We start from the raw sequence: 21,602 nt of genomic DNA, 5'->3' as shown, positions 1-21,602 counted from the left end.
GCTGGCCTCACAGAGCATTGGCCTCCTTAGAGTAGAAGAGGACTTTGGATTTATACCCCCCTTTCTCTCCTGTAAGGAGACTCAAGGTGGTTTACAAGCTCCTCCCCCCGCCCCACAACAGACACGTTGTGAGGCAGGTGGGGCTGGAAGAGTCCTGAGAGAACTGTGACTAACCTAAGGTCACCCAGGAGGAGTGCGGAAACACATCTGGTTCACCAGGTAAGCCTCTGGCACTCAGGTGGAGGAATGGGGAATCAAACCCGGTTCTCCAGATTATAATCCACTTACTCTTAACCACTAAACCACATCAGGCTGGATGAAGGAGCCCCATCCTGCAGGGGCTGCCTGCCACCTTTGCCTTGTGTGTGAGAGTGTGAGAGGGGCAAGAAACCTCCACCCCACACCAATGAACAGCCTCGTTGTCTCCCTCTGGGGCCACCTTTCTAGGCCTGAGCCTCCTTGGCCTTCTGTGGCCTCTCTCCTTGGAGGAAGCGCCCCCACCCCTTGATACTCGGGATAGCAACTGTTGATAGTTGCTATCAACAGTTGCTATCTACACACTGCAGAACCAAGATCTGTTCCCCATCTCAGACCCTGTCATCACACGTATAAAATTAGGATTATTGTTCCAGTATGCGTCACTGTACTCTTGCATATGCTACACTTCATCTACTATGCTGCTGTGCAGCTGTGAAATTCCCTGCCAGAGGATCATCGCAAACACCCACCACTTCACAAGAGGGTGAGGCAGGGTCCTGAAGGCACCTTCCATCTCCAGAGGCAGCAAATCTCAGGATCCTGGGGGGGGGGAGGGGGTGCTAGCAGCAAAGGGCCTTGTCATCTGCTCTGTATTGGCTGGGTCCTGAGCAGGCTCGGCTGAATGGATCTCTAGTCTGATCCAGCAGGCTTTTCTGATGCAAAATTCCTTAAGAATACACTGCAGTTGTGTGTGTGATTTAGAAATGTGAACGTTTAAATGACTATCACTCTGGCTTGAGTTTCCTCCTGTCAAGTTTTGTAATGGAATCCTTGAACATTAGAAATTAGATGGAAGGTTTGTCATAAAGGAGGGGGAGTTCAGCTTCCAACATCACTTGGTAATTTTGTTCCAGTTAATGTTTCCCAGTGAGGATGAGAACTCCCTTCTGCTTCTATTGAGAGCAGAAGATTCCAGCCAGTCAAAGGTGAGCTGAGTTTGGGAAGAAAATAGGGAAGCCGAGCCAATTGTGCTTTGCGTCTGACCTAGAAGGAAGAGATGAGTGAAGTGTGTGCTTGCTACCCCATCCCGAGGAGGGATTAGAGCATCAGGTGTGGACAAAGGTGAATTCAGATGCCCACCCACCCTGAAGCTTCCATGTATCCCTGAATCAGTGTTATGTGATCTCACAGAGCATTTCTGATTGACATACTCATAGCCCACCTTTCCCAGCATGCAGTGTAGCCGCACCCCCTTCCTGAAAAGCCCTGGCTAATTGGATGGGCGTCTGAGAAGAGGAGTAGGAGTAGGAGTTTGGATTTATATCCCCCCTTTCTCTCCTGTAAGGAGACTCAAAGGGGTTTACAATCTCCTTGCCCTTCCCCCCTCACAACAAACACCCTGTAAGGTAGGTGGGGCTGAGAGAGCTCCGAAAAGCTGTGACTAGCCCAAGGTCACCCAGCTGGCATGTGTGGGAGTGCACAGGCTAATCTGAATTCCCCAGATAAGTCTCCACAGCTCAGGCGGCAGAGCGGGGAATCAAACCCGGTTCCTCCAGATTAGAATGCACCTGCTCTTAACCACTACGCCACTGCTGCTCTCCAGGGATGGTTCTGCTCCTGCTGCCTCAGGGGTCGCGCCCCTTCCATCAGTTGAAGCTATGATGGAAAAGACACCTGGGTGATGGCTGGGCAAATTGCCTCAAGAATGTGCCAGTAGTTCTTGCGGGAGGGGGCACACAATTGGGGGGGGGGGGCACTTTTCTGCCATCTGTTCTGTAGCTAAAGTCTGGCAGAAGAAAGCTGACTGTGGCAAGTGAAAGAAAGCCTGTGCCAGGGGAAGGAGGGGGGGGATGATTAGCCTTGAATAGGTGAGGGGGGGACATGTGGGCGCTATTAAAGAAGAAGAGTTTGGATTTATATCCCCCCTTTCTCTCTTGTAAGGAGACTCAAAGGGGCTTACAATCCACAACAAACACCCCGTGAGGTAGGTTGGGCTGAGAGAGCTCCAAAGAGCTGTGACTAGCCCAAGCTGGTGTGTGTTGGAGTGCGCAGCTAATCTTAGTTCCCCAGATAAGCCACCACAGCTCAAGTGGCAGAGCGGGGAATCAGATCCAGTTCTCCAGATTAGAGTGCATCTGCTGTTAACTACTACGCCACTGCCGCTCCTCAATTGAACACAGATTTTTGGGCAGATAGGGCCATTCTTCTAGATATAACTAAGGTATGGAGTTCAGTACCCTCACAGTGTGGGTGGGGGCGGCTCCTGAGAGAAACAGCTTTGAAAGAAGAGTGGACAAAGTCTTTGAGTTCTCTGCGAAAGCAAGAGGGAACCTCCACATCTGTCCTTATCTTGTGCTGGAGAAGTTGGGCAAACAGCTGATGCACTGCTGATGTGGACCTCTGAGGAGAGCAGCCACTCTGCAGACTAGCCAAAGAAATCCACTGGTGGGGATGATGTGGGGTGTGTGTGTGTGTGTGAAAAATTGATTAACAAATTTCTACAAGAATGATATATATAGAAATAGAACATGAAATAATAGCATTATTAGCAGGATAACTATAGAACTTCAACTGAGTGGGGGAAGTCAACATTATATGTATATAGGGTTTCTTTCTCTCTTCTTTTCTTGCCCTCTCTTTTCACATTTTTTCAGCATTGTTCTTTTTAATTTTATTATGTGCATGTTAGTATTTGTTCATTTATGTTTTGTTATTAATAAAATTGAATTAATAAAATACTTTGGGGGAAAAGCATTCAAAATCACCATGATAGTTTAGATAATTGGGTCAAAACTTAACAAAACACCAAAGGGAATTCTATAATGATATCACCCTTCATGTTATCTGCCCTGTCTCCAATCAGTAAAATCTGCCAGTTAGGTTTTTACTGTCTGCAGTGCCATCTTTCTGCTTTCTTCATTCTACAGGGGGCAAAGACTGCTACCCAGAGTACTCCTCTTGAGCTTTATTTGGATACATCAGAAATTAGTTACTCTAAAAACTGAACAAGACATAAGAGAATGACAGCATGAGACCTACAGTGCAGCTTCTGGGCCTTGCTCTTCTCACACCAGCTGGAGAAGCAGAAAAGGACACAAAATGGCAGGGGCGTACCTAGGCAAACTGGCGCCCGGGGACAAAACCTGAGTTTGGTGCCACCCTCCCCCACCATGACCAAACAATGTTTTTTGTACCAGCTCACAAAACACCTCCCACTCCCATCAAAACATACATGGCTCTCTCCCCACCAACTCTTTTCCTAATTTCCTAATCACAACAACCCTATGAGGTAGCCTGAGAAACAACTCCAAGCCAGTGCAAGTGGGTATTAAGCATGTAAATCTCTCATAAATCACCCCCAGCAAAACATTTACCAAACAAATGTCAGCATCATCTCTCACAAAACCCCTCCAGTGGAATCCACCCCCAAACAGCATCACTTTCAATGGTGTTTAAACTAGGGAGCTCAGATTCTTCTTTTAAACCTACCTTAAAGGGAGAATCTGGGGTCCCCGGTTAAAACAAAATTGAAAGTGATGCTGTTTGGGGGTGGATTCTCCCCCACCCTGAAACAGCATCACTTTTGAGGGTTGGAGATTCAAATGAAACAAATACCATATTCAGCTGGAATCTGGGCAAATTTGGGCACATTCGGACAAAAATTGTCCGATTATGTCCTGCCCAAATATGAACAAATGCGAATGCAAGGTATTTGGGTTTTTTGGGGGTATTTTTGGTGTTTTTTCGGCCTGCAGGAAGCGCATTTTTAAAGCTAGCAGCACCATGATTTCAGGGCATCATCAAGAGACTGCTCTGAAGATACCACCTGAGTTTGGCGATGTTTGGTTCAGGGGCAGCAAAGTTATGGATGCCCAAATGGAATGCCCCCATCCCCATTGTTTTCAATGGGAGCTAACCTGAGATGGGGGCTATCCATTTGAGGGACCATAACCTTGGTCCCCCTGAACATAACTTCACCAAACTTGGGTAGCATCATAAGAATAGTTAACAGATGATACCCTGAAATTTTGGTGTCACTAGCTTTAAAAATACATCCCTTCCAGGCACCCCAAGAAATTTGCCCAAGATTCTTTGTTTTGCAGTGACTTTGCTCCATTGTAGCTTATGAATCTAAACTGCTCCATAACTCCTCCATTGTAGCTAATGAATCTAAACTCCTCCATAACTTTGCTGTCCCTAAACCAAACATCACCAAATTTGGGTGGTATAATCAGGACAGTCTCTGGATGGTACCCTGAAATTTTGATGTTGCTAGCCTTAAAAATGCGCCCCCTGCAGGCCGGAATGTGAAAAAACACTTAAAAATTGAAAAAAACCCACAAACGACCCTGTAATGTTGGCGCCCCCCCACGTGACCAAATGAGGGGCGCCCGGGGACATAGGGTACCCCCTGTCCCTAGGCAGAAACACCACTGCTTGATTGTGGAACACTACAAGGAGAAGCATTTGGGACTTTTAGATGAGAACAAACAAACTACCATGAAAGGACAAGTTTATGATGGTGTGGATAAAGTAGACATTTCCCAACTTCTCCAAAATATTAGAACTTGGAAAAATTCAAAAGTTGATGGGTAGTAGATTCAGGACAGAAATCGGGAAGCACTTTTCACACAGCTCAGTTGAACAGCAAACAGAAAAGGTGCCAGGTCCAAATGGCACTGTCTTAGAAGAAGGTGGAGGGAAAGAGCTCTCTGTACAAAATGCTGGAGAACTGCTACCAGCCAAAGCGGACAGGAGTGAGAATTAGGCCAACTGTTAGGGATGGTCCATGACATCTTCTTATGAGCACCAGCAGATGGATTTTAGAGGAGTTTAGAATTATATCCCGCATTTCTCAAGCGTGGGGAGTCTCAAAGCAGCTTACAAACTCATTCCCTTCCTCTCCCCACAACAGACACCTGGTGAGGCAGGTGGGGCTGAGTTTGGAGAGAACTGTGACTGGCCCAAGGTCATCCAGTAGACTTTATGTGGAGGAGTGGGGAAATAAATCCAGTTCAATAGAATCTGCCACTCCTGTGTAGGAGTGGGGAATCAAACCCAGTTCTCCAGAACAGAGCCCACTGCTCCTATCCACTACACCATGGGAGTGAAAAGTATTCACAGAGGTCAGGTCAGCGGCTATCAGCCTTGACAGCTAAATGAAACCTCCATGTCACTTCCCAAGGGAAGGTGGTTGTCACCAGGGCCTTTTTAAAAACCTTCTGGAAGCACCTGGCTGGCCAATGGCCACTAGCAAAAACAGCATGCTGGATTAGATGGCCCTGGGTCCAGTCCAGAAGGGCTGACATGACCTTATGGGGCACATGGGACATGGAGGGGTCTACCTCTAATTTGAAAAAGATCATAGGGAAGTGGAGCCGCACCCACTCTTGGCCCCGTGGACTCTTCTTCCTCCTCACCTGGCTTTGGTTTTGGGAGTGAGCCAAGCTGGGATGAAAACACAGGAAAGAGTTCCGCTCAGAGGTGGGATCCAGCAGGTTCTCACAGGTTCCCGAGAGTAGGTTACTAATTATGAGTGCCGAGAGGGGGTTACTAATTGGTGATTTTGCCACGTGATTTTTGCCTTAGTTACGCCCCTCCTCTCAGCAGTAGCGCGCAGAACTTGAAGCAGTCTAGCAAGAGGTGCACCGGCGTGCGTGGCAGCCTGAACCCTGCGTGCATTCGTTTCCCACCCAAGGACCACCGCAGTGGCTGCATCCTTGCCACAGCCATGCCCAGGAATGCCCCACCCCGGAATGCCTGACCATGCCCCCGTTGTGCCCTGCCCAGCCCCATCGGCGCTACGCCACAGTTTGAATCCCACCACCATGGGAACTTATTACTAAAATTTTTGGATCCCACCACTGGTTCTGCTCCCCTTTAAGCTTCGGTTCAGACACACTTGAGAACACATTTTTCATTAAAATGATTTTAATGTGATATGTAATTATATTCATGAATTGTTTTTAAAAAACGCAAGAAAAAAGAACTGCAGCCAAAACCTTTACGAGATGCACATAAATTGATTTATTTTCATATCAAAAAAGGTGCTTTTAGTAAGTAATCTGGCCACCTCTTCAGCAACAACTCTGAAATGGGACATGGATTTGACCACGGCTGACTCCATTTCCTCCAGAGCAGAATCTGTGGTTTCCGGCGCCTCTTCTTCAGCGGCACAAGGAGTCTGTGACAGGGCTGCATCCCTGCTCTGCCCAACCTATTCATTCTGTTCTGACTGATGGTTGAAGCCACATTAGGTACTGGATCCACCATCCCTGCCTGGGCAGAGCCCCTCTGCATCTACAGGAGTCTGTCCAATCTCCAGCCCTCGTGCTGAAACAGTCTTCGAGTCACCTCCAAGCATATTTCGGATGATGTAGCAGATGCATTGCAAAATCACGTTCCTTTCATGCCGTATGTCCTTTGCGAGCAGCTAGAACCAAGAGAAAAAGTCATGGTTCCATCAATAGTCTGAAAGGTGCAGAAACTGCGCATGAAACCAATGGCAGGCTAATCACAAACAAGGTTCCAGAAGTCCCCCCCCACCCCGCCCAGCAGGACATAAGCGCCAAACAGAAATCGCTGTCTGTTCGCCATTAGATAGAACTTGGTCTGATTTTTCAGGGTGATCCCAACTTTTCTGTGTGAGTCAGGCAGAGTGGGACTCCCCTCCAACATACTTTATGCCATTTACACCCTGCCTTTCTCCCCAAAAGAGACCCAAAGCAGCTTACATCTTTCTTCTCTCCCCCATTTTATTCTCACAACAACAACCCTGTGAGGTGGGTTAAGCTGAGTGGCCCAAAGTCACCCAGTGAGCTTCCATAGTAGAGTGGGGATTTGAACCTGGGTCTAACACTCTAACCCCAACACAACACTGGCAAGAGAATTGCTGTGTGATATCCACGCTCATGCTTTGGCAACCAAGAACCATCCTGATTCTGCTTAGCAAATGAATCTCAGGAGGGAAGCCGGGGTTCCAAGGGAAGGAGGGAGACAAGACAGGACCCAGGGGACCCAGATGTACACGTGCCCTATAGGTGCTCCCACAGCGATTACTGCAGGGGGAAATTTCAGACTGAGTCATTTTGCTGTTAATGCTAATTCCCTCCACAGAGTGAGTGGTCTGAGTGTTAATCAGCCCACGGGACTGCTTCAGAGATGAATACCCACACACTATTGTTCATAGCCAGAAAAACCACAGCAAGTCAACTTGCCAGGGCTTTCTCTACTAGAGAGTGCAGGTCATAACGCAGGCACGTGCCTTGAACGGACTTGGATTCCTCACAGTAAGAGTCTGCCCGCCATTTGTGTTTTTGCAGCATTTAACAGACACAATACTTCTAAGGTTGCAGCAACAGCCGGCTGTCCAAATATGGTTTTAAAGGCAGCCTGCTAGATTGCTGCAAAAATGGCTTCCTGATACTAGGAGTATGGCTGGCAATGAAGCCCCTTCCCTATCTTAACTTACTGATGTCACTCCTTTCCAGCCCAGACTGTTGCAAGGCACTTTAGGAGTCAACAAGAACCCAACTTCAGATGTCATGGGGAGAAGAGAAGGGGGGACACGTTGGTCTCTCTAGTTTGAGGCCTCTTGAACCCATACATTTTTTGCTCTTGTTCATTCCTGCTGTAACCCCACCCTCCTTTCTTTTGAAAGGGCCAACTTTTGCCCCTTCCTAAAATCCACAATTTGCATTCTGATGACAGAGGCAGGACCCCAAAAAGCATTGGCTCACAAGCACAGTATGAGCCAAGTTGCCCCCCTCCCTGTGCCTGCCAAGACGTCCCAAAGGCTTCCTCCTCCTTCTGGGCCGACATGTGGCAAATGGAGTTGTGTCTAGCCCACTGCCCTTTCCCTCTCAGTGCAAAGTGAGAGGCCCTCCCGACAGTCCCGCCAATCAAAGAAGCTCATTTGGTGGGTACACACAAGGGAAGGTATTTCGGTGGCAGCCCCATGATTGTGGCACAGCATCACCGGGGTAGTGTGCCTGCCCCGCCGTCCTTCGATCTTCGGGGGGAGCTGAAGACGATTACAGTTAGGATTGCACTTGATTAAAGAAATCCTAAACTGCATACTCTATATATTTTTTATTATATTGTAGGCCACATTGAGTTCCATAAAAAGAAAAATGCCAAATAAATGTTTTAAATAATTAAATGTTCAGTGGCTTGAAATTACAATTAGCTTTCTTGGTAGAGATAAGGCGGCAACACAAAATGACTGACTGCCTTTTATATCCAGCCAAGGTCTATGGAAACAAGTGTCCTATTTGCGCTTAAGGCAAACAGCTACCCTCCCTTCCCTGCTATCAATTCAACTGACTGGATCCCACGGAGGCTCTTCTATCATGAGTTAATGCACTTTAAGGAACATTCACAAGAGGGAGGCGAGCATGAAGTCTGGGTCTGCCACATAGTTATTCTTCCATGTTTTAGTAAAGGTGAGACAGATAGTCAAGTAGCATATACGATTTGCCTTCGTTAAGCCTCTTCCTACAAACCTCAAGGTCCGTGGCATGTTCCAGATATGGCAAATGGAACTCAGAAGAAAACAAGGCAGGCTTAAGCCAGAGAGCAAGTCCGCTGCTTCTCAGAGATGATGCAGCAAAATTCTCTTATGCCAGAAGTCCTTCGGGAGGGCAACGTCAATCCCCCATCATGTGCAAAACACAGGGACCACATTAGCATCAAGTTAAAATGGCTACAAACAATTTATAATAAACTCAGAAAGTCACGAGAGGCAGTTTACCATTTCCAGCAGTGTTGGGTGGCGTTTTGGCAACTCCCAAGGCCTCTTCTTCTGCCGCTTTGGACCTCTGATATGATCTGCGCATGGACTTGATTTCCCCAATTTTTCGGCTCCACAGCGAGTGGCTTCTTTATTGTCTGTGGCTTTGCAGGTATAGGGGGTGTTGGAAGACTGAGGGATGCTTCTGAGAACGGTCTGATTCTCAATAAGTATGTTTGCGGCTCTCTTGATGGGTTCTTCTATTTTTTTTAAAGGAATTGATAAGAACACAGGGATCAAAGCATTCATCAAATTAATTTTCATTTTAACTGTGATCAACAAGGGGAGGGGGCACCAATCCTGGCCAAAGGTTGGCCTGTAGTTTACAACTGGCATTTAGGTTCAGATTTGTATAAGATAAGCAAATCATGCCAGTGGAAAGCCACACCCAGAAACGAATTAGCTTCTCCCATTTTTCTACTCAACACCAAGGAAAGCTATTGGCATCAACCAGTACCCTCGCTCAAGCAAGTGTCCCCCAGAAAGGTGATGCACTCTACTGATGTCCTGCACGGGTGACAAGCAATTATAGCCTCACTCACCATCTTCCTCACTCTCCGATGTGCTGCCATAATTGGCCACCAGTGAGCTCAAAGCGGAGGTTATCTGCCTGGGAATTACGCTCACGCCCGGAGTAGCATCCTCTGCAGCCCCCGTTTCTTTGTCTGAATCTGATGGGAGACAAAATCCCCAGGGTCACCACGGAGAAAGGTGTGCAAACCAAGGCCACGAATGACAAGCAGGTCTTCTGCGTGGCTCCCCCAGAGGCCCCTTTTGGCTCTCGAGAAAACTGATTCAGGCAGCAGGGGGGAAGGATGGAGCTTGAGATAAATCATACAATGATCAGCACACAGCAGTGAACACGCAGCTAATCACACTGTTCTCAAAAAGAAGCATTTGATACAGATGTGCCAGGAGCTCCTGATGAGCCGTGGCCACCTTCACTCTTGTTCAACATTTTTAATATGATTTACAGTTGGCACTCTCAGAAGTTAATGGTCATAGTCCTAGACTAGGCCCCTCCCATCGTCCCTAATTATTATACGCAGATGATGCAGTTCTACTGGTCCCGCTTGAGACCAGTCAATTAAAGATCAATTTTGAAAAATCTAAAGTCCTAGTGTTTGCTAAAAAATTAAACTTTTTCAAGTGGAAAATACAGGATAATCCAATTGTACAGGTAAAGCAATTTAAGTATCTCGGGATAACAGTCAGCAACAATCTATGGTCTACCCCAGTGGTGGCGAACCTTTGGCACTCCAGATGTCCATGCCCAATTGGCCATGCTGACAGGGGCTGATGGGAATTGTAGTCCTTAACATCTGGAGTGCCAAAGGTTCACCACCACGGGTCTACCCAATGGAAAGTAGCCCTTGATATGGCCTCAGTTAACTCAAATGCAATCCTGCTTTTCTTCTATAGCAGGGGAAACCAGTATATCCCAGCTGCTTTGAACATTTTTAATGCCAAAGTAGAGTCCCAACTGTTATATGGGGCCCCTATTTGGATTAAATCAGCAAATTATTCTTTAAATTCGGTCCACTCTAAATTTCTGCACAAAATCATGAGGTTGCCAAATTGTGTGCCCTATGCAGCATTATGTTTAGAAACTGGACAATCAACTTTGGAAACAAAAGTTTGGTTGAGAACCTTTAGGTTCGGGTGGCATGTCCATTTTCAACAGGAGCCTTCAAGCTATTTATGTCTAATGATAACCAAATCCAAATTTTTCAACTGGCTCCAATTAATTACAAACAAAATTGAGGAATTTGGCATCTCTATTGAATCTTTGGGTATGTTGCCCCTTGCTGAAGCCTATCATAGTTTGGAAAAAAAAACCCACTATTACTAGAAACAGAATCTCAAAACCTATTTGCAGCAGCATCCAAAACATGTTCACCCCTTAGCTCCTCAATACCTTTCAAACATATATGCATAATGCTGAATCCTAGCCTTAGGAGAGCCATATCAATGGCTAGGTTTTATGTTCTGCCTTCAACGCTGCTATATGGTAGATTTTAAAAAATAGAGGTAGCGAAGAGATTCTGCTCCTGTAGCTCAAATCAACTATAAACTTTAGCCCACTCCCTCTTCCATTGCAACAAATATGAGGGAATTAGGGGGAAAATGCAAATGCTCTTTTCTTGAACTGTGACAGGATATCAGATGCTCAAAAGATCTTATACTTGCTAAATAATTCCAATCCTGTAGTTTGTGAATTGGTGGCCAAGTTTTTACTAGAAATTATATACCCTAAAGGATAGCTCTGTTCTTTTTAATTTAGTTGTGTCAAAAAATTTTTACTATTATTTTATTTGGGGATTTTTTAAATTTGTTTTTTGTATTCTCCCTTTATCATCCTATATGCCAATAAAGGCTTGGTTGAGAAGAGAAGCCACCTTCACTCACCATCCTCCTCTATGGTGAGTGCTGGCAGGCTCAGGTTAACCAAGCAGGTGAGAAGCCCCTGCAGAATTGAACTATGCCTACGGGGCTCAGTTCACCCAGGATGCCCTGCACTCCTCGGCACTGGAGCTAGCTAAGCATCTTGCTGTCCATGGTGCTCAGAGTCTTCTGGCAGCTGGGAGGTGCCATGAGATAAGCAGGTGCCAAAACAAATAGCAAAGCATCGTCTCCAACCTCACCAGGATCATTAGTGGCCAAAAGGCTGAGGGGATCTACATCTCTCCCAGAGGTTTCAGATTTTGCAGAAGGCTCTCTTTCAGCTCCCACATCCTTTCCATTGTCTTTCAGACCTGCAGCATTCAGGAGAAGAGCGTCGTCACCCGGCACAGATGTGGTCTGGAAACCACCTCTCCAACGTTCTCCTTTTCTGTGCCTCTGCAAAGTCTTGCCTTGGGAGGGCTTCCACATTCCCTTCATCTTTCTGAGAGCAGAAGAAGAATAGTGAACATCTATCCCAGGCCATTTCCAGCCCGCTACACCAGCTCCACTCACATCAGATAAATTCTGTCCGAAGCATCACATAATGCTCATCAAAAGAACCACCCAACCAAGTCCACATTCCATTTGGCATTAAAGTACACTGATGGTAAATTAAAGCTCTCATACAGCTGAAAACTTTCAACTATATTTACAACATTAGCATATTTACATTACAAAGAAGGACTTACTGAGAAGTATGAGGCTGCATTTTGATGCCCCATTTTGTCATGGACTGTCCAGAAGCATCTTCAACAAGTAGAAGGCAATCGAGGCTATAGACCCGTGGTGGCGAACCTTTGGCACGTCAGATGTTATGGACTACAATTCCCATCAGCCCCTGCCAGCATGGCCAATTGGCCATGCTGGAAACGGCTGATGGGAATTGTAGTCCATAACATCTGGAGTGCCAAAGGTTCGCCACCACTGCTATAGACACAGCAACTTAACACCTGATGCCATCACCACAAAACATGTTTTGGAGCAACAGCTGGCTCAGAAGGCCCCCTCAACACAGTCCCATCCCCAAAGACTGGATTACCCACCCCTCTGCCTTTCAAGAGCTCAGCACACAAAATGAAAACGACAAAATGCTCAAGGAGATGGTTGAATGCATTCCAAAGAGGCATTTGTATCACGAATACCACAGCACGTGCCAAAATAAAAATAAACCAATGAAAAGGTCTTCCTTAAGAAAATAGCTCTTAACGGAAGATTGTATATATATTCTTATAACCACTCTACTAATGTGTGTTGTACTCTGCTGGTTTGCTGAAGATGCAACCAGCACCAAGCAGGATGAAAGCCAACCCCATGCCTGGCAAATCTGCAAGTGTCTGATCGCCATGCCAACCAATGCTGTAGCCCAGAGGGTGATTAAAGACTCAAGTAAAACAGACCATGGACAGACTAATAACTGAGTGGAAACCCCCTAGAACTATGAAAGAAACAGCACGTGGTCCATTTGAGACAAGAGACCGTGCCTAAAATCTCCTAACTTCAATTCTCAAGAATGGTGCCAGTCAAATGGCACACAGCCCTCACTCCGTCCCAATGAGTTGCCAGATTTCCCAAGCTTACCCGAACTGGGGCGTTCTGAGCACTTCTCCTCTCTGCTCCTTTTCCATCTGCAGCAATTTCTTTTTTTCAATGTTTGCCAATGTTGGGAAGTTTCTAGAAACAACAACCACATGGAGAAGTTGCATCACGAAGGTTTCTACATGGCTCCGGAGTTTCCCTCATCCACCTTCAAAACGAATCGGTGGCAACATGACTGCGAGGGAAGCCAACTTCGGCAGCAAGGCTCAGCTGGGGAGCGGGGAATGTCATGCCTGGGGGGTTTGTGACAGCCCTGATAAGAGGTGGAAAATCTAAACCAATTTTACTGCTTTAATGATGTAAAATGCATCATTTATAACTTATTTATTATCTGATACTACCATATATGTGGCTGCTGATAGAAAAATCGCTTTTTGGCAATATCACAAGCCTACTGACTGCGATAAGAGCCTACATTTCCGTTCTTACCATCCTCGACGGCTACGTAAGAATTTACCTTTCAATGCCCTCTTACGGGCAAAACGGAATTGTACAGAACATGGGGAGTTTTGTGAAGAGGCAACTCACCAGCTTACGAATTTTTACAATAGAGGATACCCCACTGGATTGTTACAAAGTGCATGGAACAGGATAACTGAAATAGACCGTGATACATTATTAAGACCAAAACCACAGATTCAAAAATCTAGACTGGTGTGGTCGTTAGACTACATGACCATGTCTGAAGTGATAAGGAACAGTATATTAAAGAATTAGCATGTGGTCAAAGATTTACCAGGATGTGATTTACCCACGCTAATAGGTCTACGTCAAACGAGAAATTTAAGGCAAACAGTAGTCAGGGCAGACTTACTGGATAAACGCTTACCAGATCAGACGCAATTTGGACACTTCCCATGTAACAAATATGCGCAGTGCCAATGTTCCCTATCAACTACACAAATTGAAATCCCTGGAATAAATTTGCATTTGGCGATTGAATTAATATATGTCATGTGACACACGGAGATGTATATATGCGATTTTTTGTCCCTGCCCGAAACATCGGGAAGACGTTACGCCAGATTAAGACCCGAGTGGCAGAGCATCGCAGTTGTATCAGAACTGGCAAGTTGGAAGCTCCCTTAGTGGAGCATTTCCAGGAATTCCAACACAGTGATATGGATTTACGTTTTTGTACAATATACCATTTGCAAGAGGAGTTTTCTGTAGGCAATGTGGAGAAAAAATGATTACAAATGGAAAATAGATACATCTGTAAATTCCAGACAGATAGAATAGGTCTTAACAAAGCCCTGGATTTCGCATGTCATCTGTAAAATTAACGACAGCTGCACAGGTGGTTTCAATTAGGTCTGTCTTAAATGTAGCTCGGTCTATGAGTCAGCAAAGGACAAAAAGAAGGTATAGATGGGAGCAGGCAACTCTTAATGGAGAGCCAGTGAGTAATAAAAATAAAAAATTAATTGAGAAATGTACTGGTGCAAGATAGATGTATGTGCAACTTTATATGTGTATGTGCAACTTTAATTTCAAATATACCCATTAGAAGCCTCAAAGAACTGTTGGAAGTGTGATTGAACATACTGACATACTGAGGAAGATGCACGAAAAACGTTCTATACGTGTGAAACGTTTTTATGTGGGCATGTGGAACTTATAGAATTGGAATATGGACTATATGAAATTGAAGCTTTGTTTCTGAAAGAAGAATCAGCAGGAATTGAATGGACTATATGGATATTTATGTTTAGTTATAAGTGTTAGAAGAGTTATACTGTATTTTTAAGAACTTTGTAAGAGAAATGGATGAAATGTAAAATAAATAGAAGTGTTAAGTTGATTAATTATATGCAAAATCAATATATAAGATTGGATATACAGCCAGAGTGCAAAGTGTGTATCTATTTGTTTTAATACTATTCCATGATGGTTTCAGGGTAGCAGAACAGATGTGAATGGCCAGACTCTCAAAATTGAGTACCAGCTTCAAGTTTGTTTTCCAGCTTCAGCTTTTGTTTTTCCTGTCCCTCAAAAGTTGGGTGTAGCAGTTTGCAGCTGTTTCTAAAGTACATATATTTACAATTTTTCACACAGAAAAAGATATTTATACTTTTTAATTCTGTACATTGACCAACAGTCCAATTTTATATTGCACCTAAACAATAAATCATGCATTTTATGCAATAAATCTATAATATATTTAGATTTGATAAGAATGTAAGAATTGCATACATTTCAACTTCCCCCCAAATATTGGAAGATTTTTCCCAGAAAAAAAAGCTAGGAAAAATGATTTATTCACAAGGCTTCAAAATTCCTGGAAATTTTACATCTTTGACTACCAGTGAGGAGTCTGAACCTTCCTCCAGCTGAAAATCCTCCACAGAGAGAACTGGATGTCAGACCTTCTCACCCTGACATGTCGGTTTTCAATGCAGGGTAATTTTTGAAGGAGGACCACATGAGTTAAAAGCAGTCCAATACAGACACTGGTTAGCCACGTCACTGAGAAGAAACCCACATCAAGCAGTACCTGCCAAAGACGGCAGAGATTTGCAGACTTAAAACACTGTATGGGCACCCAGCACAGCAGAGCCATGATAGAAATGGGAAAGCTACACCAGCAGGTGAGGTGCTCAGTGGGAGAGCCTCTGCTTCGCATGTGGAAGATCCATCCCGCCCCCCTTCGGTGGAAAGAGCAGTCTGAGCAGACAAAACTGACCCTGATGAATCAAGGGGTCCATGTCTGTGTTCATGTGTGTTCCTGGGCGGCCCCAGTCTATCTTGCAAACCTCGGCCAAACTGGAGGCCAAAGAGGTCCTCTGAACCCTGCAGCAGCCTAGCACAGAACTGGCCCCCAAGCCCTGTTGACAGGTGTCCAGGGAAGTGAGGGGGCAGGTGAGTCCATTCTGTGTTACAAAACAGGAAGCCAAAACAGGAAGGCTGGGACTAAAGAAGCCCTTCCTGCTGAATGGATACCAGAAGTGGCTGAAGCAACCCAGGATTTGACTCTCTCAGCCTCAGAGATGTAGCAGCTTCAACTCACCTTTTTCTTTCTTCCCTCCATTTAGTAATTTCCTCTGGAGTGTCTAACTTGATTCGTTTGGCTCCAGGAGAATGAATCTATAGAGAAGGGGAGAACCACTTTAATCAAAAGCATGGAATACAAATACAGTTAAAACGAACCTCTGTCCAAAGATTAAAAAGACACAGCAATGTACATTACTGTCAACATCTCTCCACCCCCCTACCCTGAAAAAAATTGGGGTCCCAGAGTGAAGTTACTTGCTGAAGCTAAGTGGGTCTGTGCTGTTCAGTCAGTATTGGAGTGTTGGTGGCAGAGGGTGGAGGGAGAGGAGATTGAGATCAGCTAAGGACACAGGCTGAAAATAAGCCAGGAAACGTAAACAGACATTAATTGAAACTGCACCCTTGGCAGCTGAAAAGGCAGATTGTTACAGTTCAAGTTGTAACAGTAAGTAACAGTTTAGTGGCGTCCTTTGCAAGAATGTTTTATATGTTTCATGCCTCAGCAATAAGCTGCAAAACATCAAAATAACATGACTGAAAGAAGGCAACATTGCAGGTCAAATGGGATTGGGCTTTAAACTGAAGAGAGGAAGATACCTACATTCTTCCAGTGGATGTGAACCAATTTTTCATGCGCGCTAAAACCACACCCGTCTTCTGTACACTGGAAGGGGAAAAAAAGACACCACCTTTGGAAGCTGAATAATGTTTAAGGGCCAGTCAGTCAATCGCTGTCAACAGCCATAAGCTCTCAACTACCTAGTATTACAAGTTACAGCTCCACCTATGGGTAAAATGTGTCATTTACACCCTCAGTCAGCTGTTAGGAGACTTTTAACAGTGCTTGCCTCCAATGATGTCAACTAGCCCCAGAACACTGGAGGTTCCCTATACACAAACAAAATTCTGCTGAGCGCCACCGTGCCATCCATTATGCCAGATGGGCAGTCACAGACCATATGCAGCTGTCAATGGTCATAATTGTCTGAGGAACTACTGGGAACTACTTCAATGCTGAAAACTATCCACACACTAATTTTAGAACTGCAAAAACTGCACAATACATCACAAATGCATCCATTTCAACAGGATCGGATTCTTGCCCATTACTCATATTACTTGTCAGTTGCCTAGTGGGGACTGTAATATTCCTTCTACTCAATGAAAAAAATGTGTAGTAATTTTGCATTGTCAATCAAGTGAATTCATACCATGATTTTTTTAGATTGTTACAAGTATTTGTGGTTTCTTCCCCCCCCCCCCGCCCCGGTCCTTCTTATCTCTATGATCTTACTATCAATGAAAGCCTTGGTTGCTGCCAACCACAGCGAAACATGGACCTAAGAACATGCCTCCTTAGCAGGCACAACTAAGCAACCATGTAGAAACCATACCTGCTTGTGCTGTGAGAGATGCTCCTCGTACTTTGTCTGGTTTTTAAAGCCACGATCACATGTGTCACAATAATGAGTGAAATCTGGTTCTTTTCTCTTCTTCTTCTGCCAACACACAAGGGTGCACGTTAGCTAGGATCACGCCTGTTGATCTCAACATGCTGAGCAGGCACAAGTATCGTAAGTGTTGCTCTAGGGAGGATCATTGCTTGGGAGCTGCAACTGAATACTGAACAGCTAATACCAAGACTTATCCAATCTGCTCTCATTAGGAGTCCCTATTACTCATGTTACAATTTAGGAACAGTAGCAATATTTGCAGAAACACTCCAGCACTACAATGTCCTTCCCCCCGCAAAACCAAGCATGTTACCTCCTCTGCCAAATGCAGGCGTGTAGCTAAGCTGCAGTGTCTGTGACTGCCACAGAGCAAAGCAAGACAGGCTTTCACTGACATGCCACCACAGATGTCTGGACGCAGCTCTGGCCCTTCCTGGGCAGAAAGATCTTGCCACTGTGATATATGATCTGGTAGAATCTCAATTAGATCACAGCAATGTGTGGCTATGCCTAAAGACTGTGACGTGCCTCTGAAGATGTCAGCCATAAATGCAGGTGAAACATTAGCAGAAAAACCTATCAGACCATGGTCCCACAGCCTGGAAAATCCACAACAGCCGAGCCATGGACAACATTCTTAATGGACGGAGCCCAGCCTCCACTTTCCTACAGCTGCTCCAAGCCAATTGGGAACAGATAAAAAGCCAAAGCTCTTCTAGAGAAGAAAATGCACAGGGAAGAAGCCCCTCTCTCTGAAAGGAAACGAGGAAGGGAGAAACCCTGGCAAAATTCTGTGAACAAGAATAGACATGGAGTCCAGAAACTGTGCAGTCCAGAAACTTTTCCCTCTCTGCTGAACTGTATCGCTTGAAGTAACTGGCTGCACAGCTGTAACAGCGGAAAGGCCCTCCACACATGCTTAGATATCTCAATCTTTATTATGAAGCCTCATATTCTAATGCTGACCCAAGGCAGAGAACATAAAAGGTGGGAGAAGGGAAATGAACAGGCTGCGAACAATTTCTTAGAAGTTTCATTCTAAAGTGCATTTCACAAAAGATTTACCCCCTCCTGTAATTTATTGACAAGGGTTTTTTTTTGTTCTTGTTGAAAACTGGACAAAAATGCTATAAGTCAACCAGAGCAGACTTTTTCGGAAGGGCATGGGCATGTGCTTATATTATGAATGTACCAGATTAGAACTTGGTCTTACAGGTAACTGTGGGACTCAGGGGATGCTCCAAGCCCTCAGAAACTTAACAGGAACAGTGTTCCAATGTAAAGAATTTCTCCCTGGTACATCCATTAAAGGGACTGTATTCTCACCAGTCTGCTCAAAAGAATTATTCCCGACCAATAAGGCTTCACCAACTGCATCAACCCAATTCCACTGGCTAGCCTGGCCCAAGACTGCTCAACAGAACCAAAACCCAGTACTGGAATACACAAGTAATATAAACTGGTTTAAACAATTGTGAGAATAATTTATCAGGTATATCCTTCTCAGGTGAGTTCTAATATACAACTTTCAGGGTGAAAATAGGGCAGAAATATGGAAGAAGTACGTCCTCCCTTTCAAATTCTGATTTATAAGACAGCAGAGGGACACAGAAAAGGTTTCTGAGAGCAGGTCAGTGACACTGGAAAGGGAGGATGTCAGGAAAGAGAAAACACCTGCTTTTATACAGAAAATGTATACTTGAAAGCAGAGGTTCAACACAGCCATCATTTTCAAAGCCCAAGAAGTTGCAACACTGGCAAATAAAGCACTTTAGCATATTAGTAAGCATGAATAAACACTGATACCACACATTACATAGTAAGATTCAATACTTTCTGCTTGCAGTTTTGTTGATAAGCTCTGAAACATGGCTGTGCAATTCGTTCCACTTGCCAATCTTCACCAAAATGGCAAATTTCCCCTGTAAAAATAATAAAAAAAACAATTATAGACTAGGGCAGAGGGGGAAAGCAACAAGCAGAAAAGCAGCACTTCTATGAAAGACAAGAATGTTCTGATCCACATTGGAGATCCCGGAAGAAAAGCTGCTCAGCAGCTGCCAGCCTTCCCCCTCCTATTTAGATAGTGCATCCAAGAGGGTGGGGCATTCATGGTACAGAAAACTGTTCTCCACATCTAAGGTTTAAAAGGTATTTATTAAAATTAAAACGGTCAGGTTTACCCAAAGAGAAAACTAGCCCTCCCCAGGAAAAGTGGCAACCCCTGGGAGAGGCTTGGGAGCAGAACAGGGCCTGCCAGGAAAAGCAAGCCCGTTCCACCACAGCCCCCACATTCAGAGGTGAGAAGCATGGCAATCAGACAGGGCTTTTCCAGTTATGGTCCCTCACTTCTGGAAAGCCCTTCCCTTTGAGGCATCTATGTCACATGCTTTTAGATAGCAGGTCAACACATTTCTGTCCAATCAGAGTTGTAATTAAGGGGTTGATTTTTTAAACAATATTTTTCTCTGGAAATTGTTCTTTAAAGTTGTGATCTGTTTTTGTGTTCTATGTCGTTGTGCTGGGCTAGGAACACCCAACTTTTTCACAAAATCGCTAAACCCAATGCTACAAAGAAAACAAGCGATGTAACTGGGCAGCAAGGCTTGGCTTTAGTTACGGATTACACAGCAGTTTCATGGCTTCAAAGGATTTTAAAAAATAACATATATCTGAAAAGTAGAGCAGTTTCTTTTACCAAAAAGTGTGCACATGACTGGATATTTTTTGGTTTCAGTCCAGTGACAGAGGTATAGCAAGGGGGGAAAGCACCTGGTACATTGGTATGTCCTCCACCCTGCCACGGAACGCCCTTGCCACGCCCCCAATTAAAATGAAATTTAAAATATAAGGCAAAAAGGAGGGGATTGCTGGGGGGAACACTAGACTAAATAGTGTTTAGTCTGCCTGGGGCCAGGCAGACTAAATAGAGAACTCTTCATCCACTGGTGGAAGATGGCAACAGGAGAAGGGAGTCTCTCTCTCTCTTGAGAGCGTTTCAATTCCACAACCGGCCTGCTGTTTGCCCACTATGAGAGGACAGGGGCATGTGAAGCAAGGCCTTTGAAGGGGAGATTGGAAAGTTAGTGCAGAGTTTTTCAGGTACATTCAGAAACATATTGGAGTTAAATTATGCCAGGAAGCAGGCTAGGAGCCAGCGCAGCTGGGCTGAGAGTGGAGCGATATCGTCCCAGCGACCCTCTCCGGGCAACCACCTGGCTGCAACATTCTGCGATGACTGACGTTTCTGAACATTTCTTAAAGGCAGCCCCATGCACAGAAGTAGTGTAATCTAGACGCCCCCAGGGCCTGAACCACAGTGGCGAGAGCTTTCCTGGTGAGAGGTTCTCCCGGCCGCAGCAGCCACAGGCCTGGGCTCGAGAGCAGCCTCCCCCTCAGTTGTGCCCCACTAGCCCATGGCCACTCCACAGCTGTGCAAGATTTCAGCCGCCTCCCTAGCGGGGGTTGACCGGAAGAGCCCGAGACTGGCCAGTGGCCCCCCGGGGGTGACCAATCCAGAGCGTCACGAGAGACCTAGGGCCCGCCGTCCCCAGGGCTGAAATCTGCCGTGCCAGGTGGGATGGTCGTCGTCGGTGGGGCTGGGCGGCTTTGCCTGGTCCCTCCAGGCAGCAGCTTGCGGTTCTCCAGCCCCGCGCGAAGCCGGGCCGGAGGGACCACGGGGGGCTTCAGAGGGAGAGACGCGGCCCAGAAGGCCCGCGGGGAATCTCGGACGCACCGCCACTGGCACCCCCCCCCCCCCCCCGGGGCTTCTCTTCTCGCGGGCGCAGGCCCTCAGCGCTCGGGCAGCGGCACCAGCGCCTTCCCAGTGGCCGGATCACCGCCCTCCTACCTGGCGGGCGTGGAGGAGGAGGAGGAGGAGGAGGGAAGTAGGCAGGGAGCGGCGGGGGCAGCGCCCAAGGCCCGTAGGCAGCCCAGCCGGGGGGCGGCTGCTGTGGCCAGGCAGACATTTCCTCCGTCTTCACGCAGCTCTCCCGACAAGACCAGGCACGCTTCCGCCCGGTTACTCGACGTCACCGGAAAGACCAAATGCGCACGCGCCACCGGAAACAGAGCCTCCCGTTCCGCTACCAGGATTCGGAGGGGCGGGGCGCCCAAGCGAGCCA

The 21,602-nt window shown here is 46.0% G+C and overlaps 1 protein-coding gene across 1 annotated transcript; it reads right to left on the bottom strand.

Moving 5' to 3' along the window:
* Positions 1–6,201: 6,201 nt before the first annotated feature.
* On the bottom strand, positions 6,202–21,583 carry NUFIP1 (nuclear FMR1 interacting protein 1). The gene is made up of 10 exons (XM_048493403.1): positions 21,329–21,583; positions 19,312–19,400; positions 17,419–17,523; positions 16,626–16,688; positions 16,041–16,117; positions 13,013–13,105; positions 11,635–11,876; positions 9,532–9,660; positions 8,951–9,189; positions 6,202–6,631 (listed from the first exon to the last, which is right to left on the bottom strand). The coding sequence occupies exons 1-10, from the start codon at positions 21,444–21,446 to the stop codon at positions 6,452–6,454; spliced, it is 1,335 nt and encodes a 444-aa protein (XP_048349360.1). The 5' UTR covers positions 21,447–21,583; the 3' UTR covers positions 6,202–6,451.
* Between the last annotated feature and the right edge of the window lie 19 nt (positions 21,584–21,602).

The sequence above is a fragment of the Sphaerodactylus townsendi genome, linkage group LG04 (genome assembly GCF_021028975.2).
Source record: "Sphaerodactylus townsendi isolate TG3544 linkage group LG04, MPM_Stown_v2.3, whole genome shotgun sequence".
NCBI classification, from domain to species: domain Eukaryota; kingdom Metazoa; phylum Chordata; class Lepidosauria; order Squamata; family Sphaerodactylidae; genus Sphaerodactylus; species Sphaerodactylus townsendi.
Note: the sequence above shows the minus strand (reverse complement) of the source record. Positions and strands in the feature narration are given on the sequence as shown.

Excerpts from the sequence above, each read along its gene's own strand:
- NUFIP1 (XM_048493403.1), bottom strand. The coding sequence starts at position 21,446 with ATGTCTGCCTGGCCACAGCAGCCGCCCCCCGGCTGGGCTGCCTACGGG. Across the intron at positions 13,106-16,040 it reads TGGAGGGAAGAAAGAAAAAG|AAACTTCCCAACATTGGCAA; the intron begins GTGAGTTGAAGC and ends TGTTGTTTCTAG. Across the intron at positions 6,632-8,950 it reads ACCCAACACTGCTGGAAATG|CTGCTCGCAAAGGACATACG; the intron begins GTAAACTGCCTC and ends TCTTGGTTCTAG.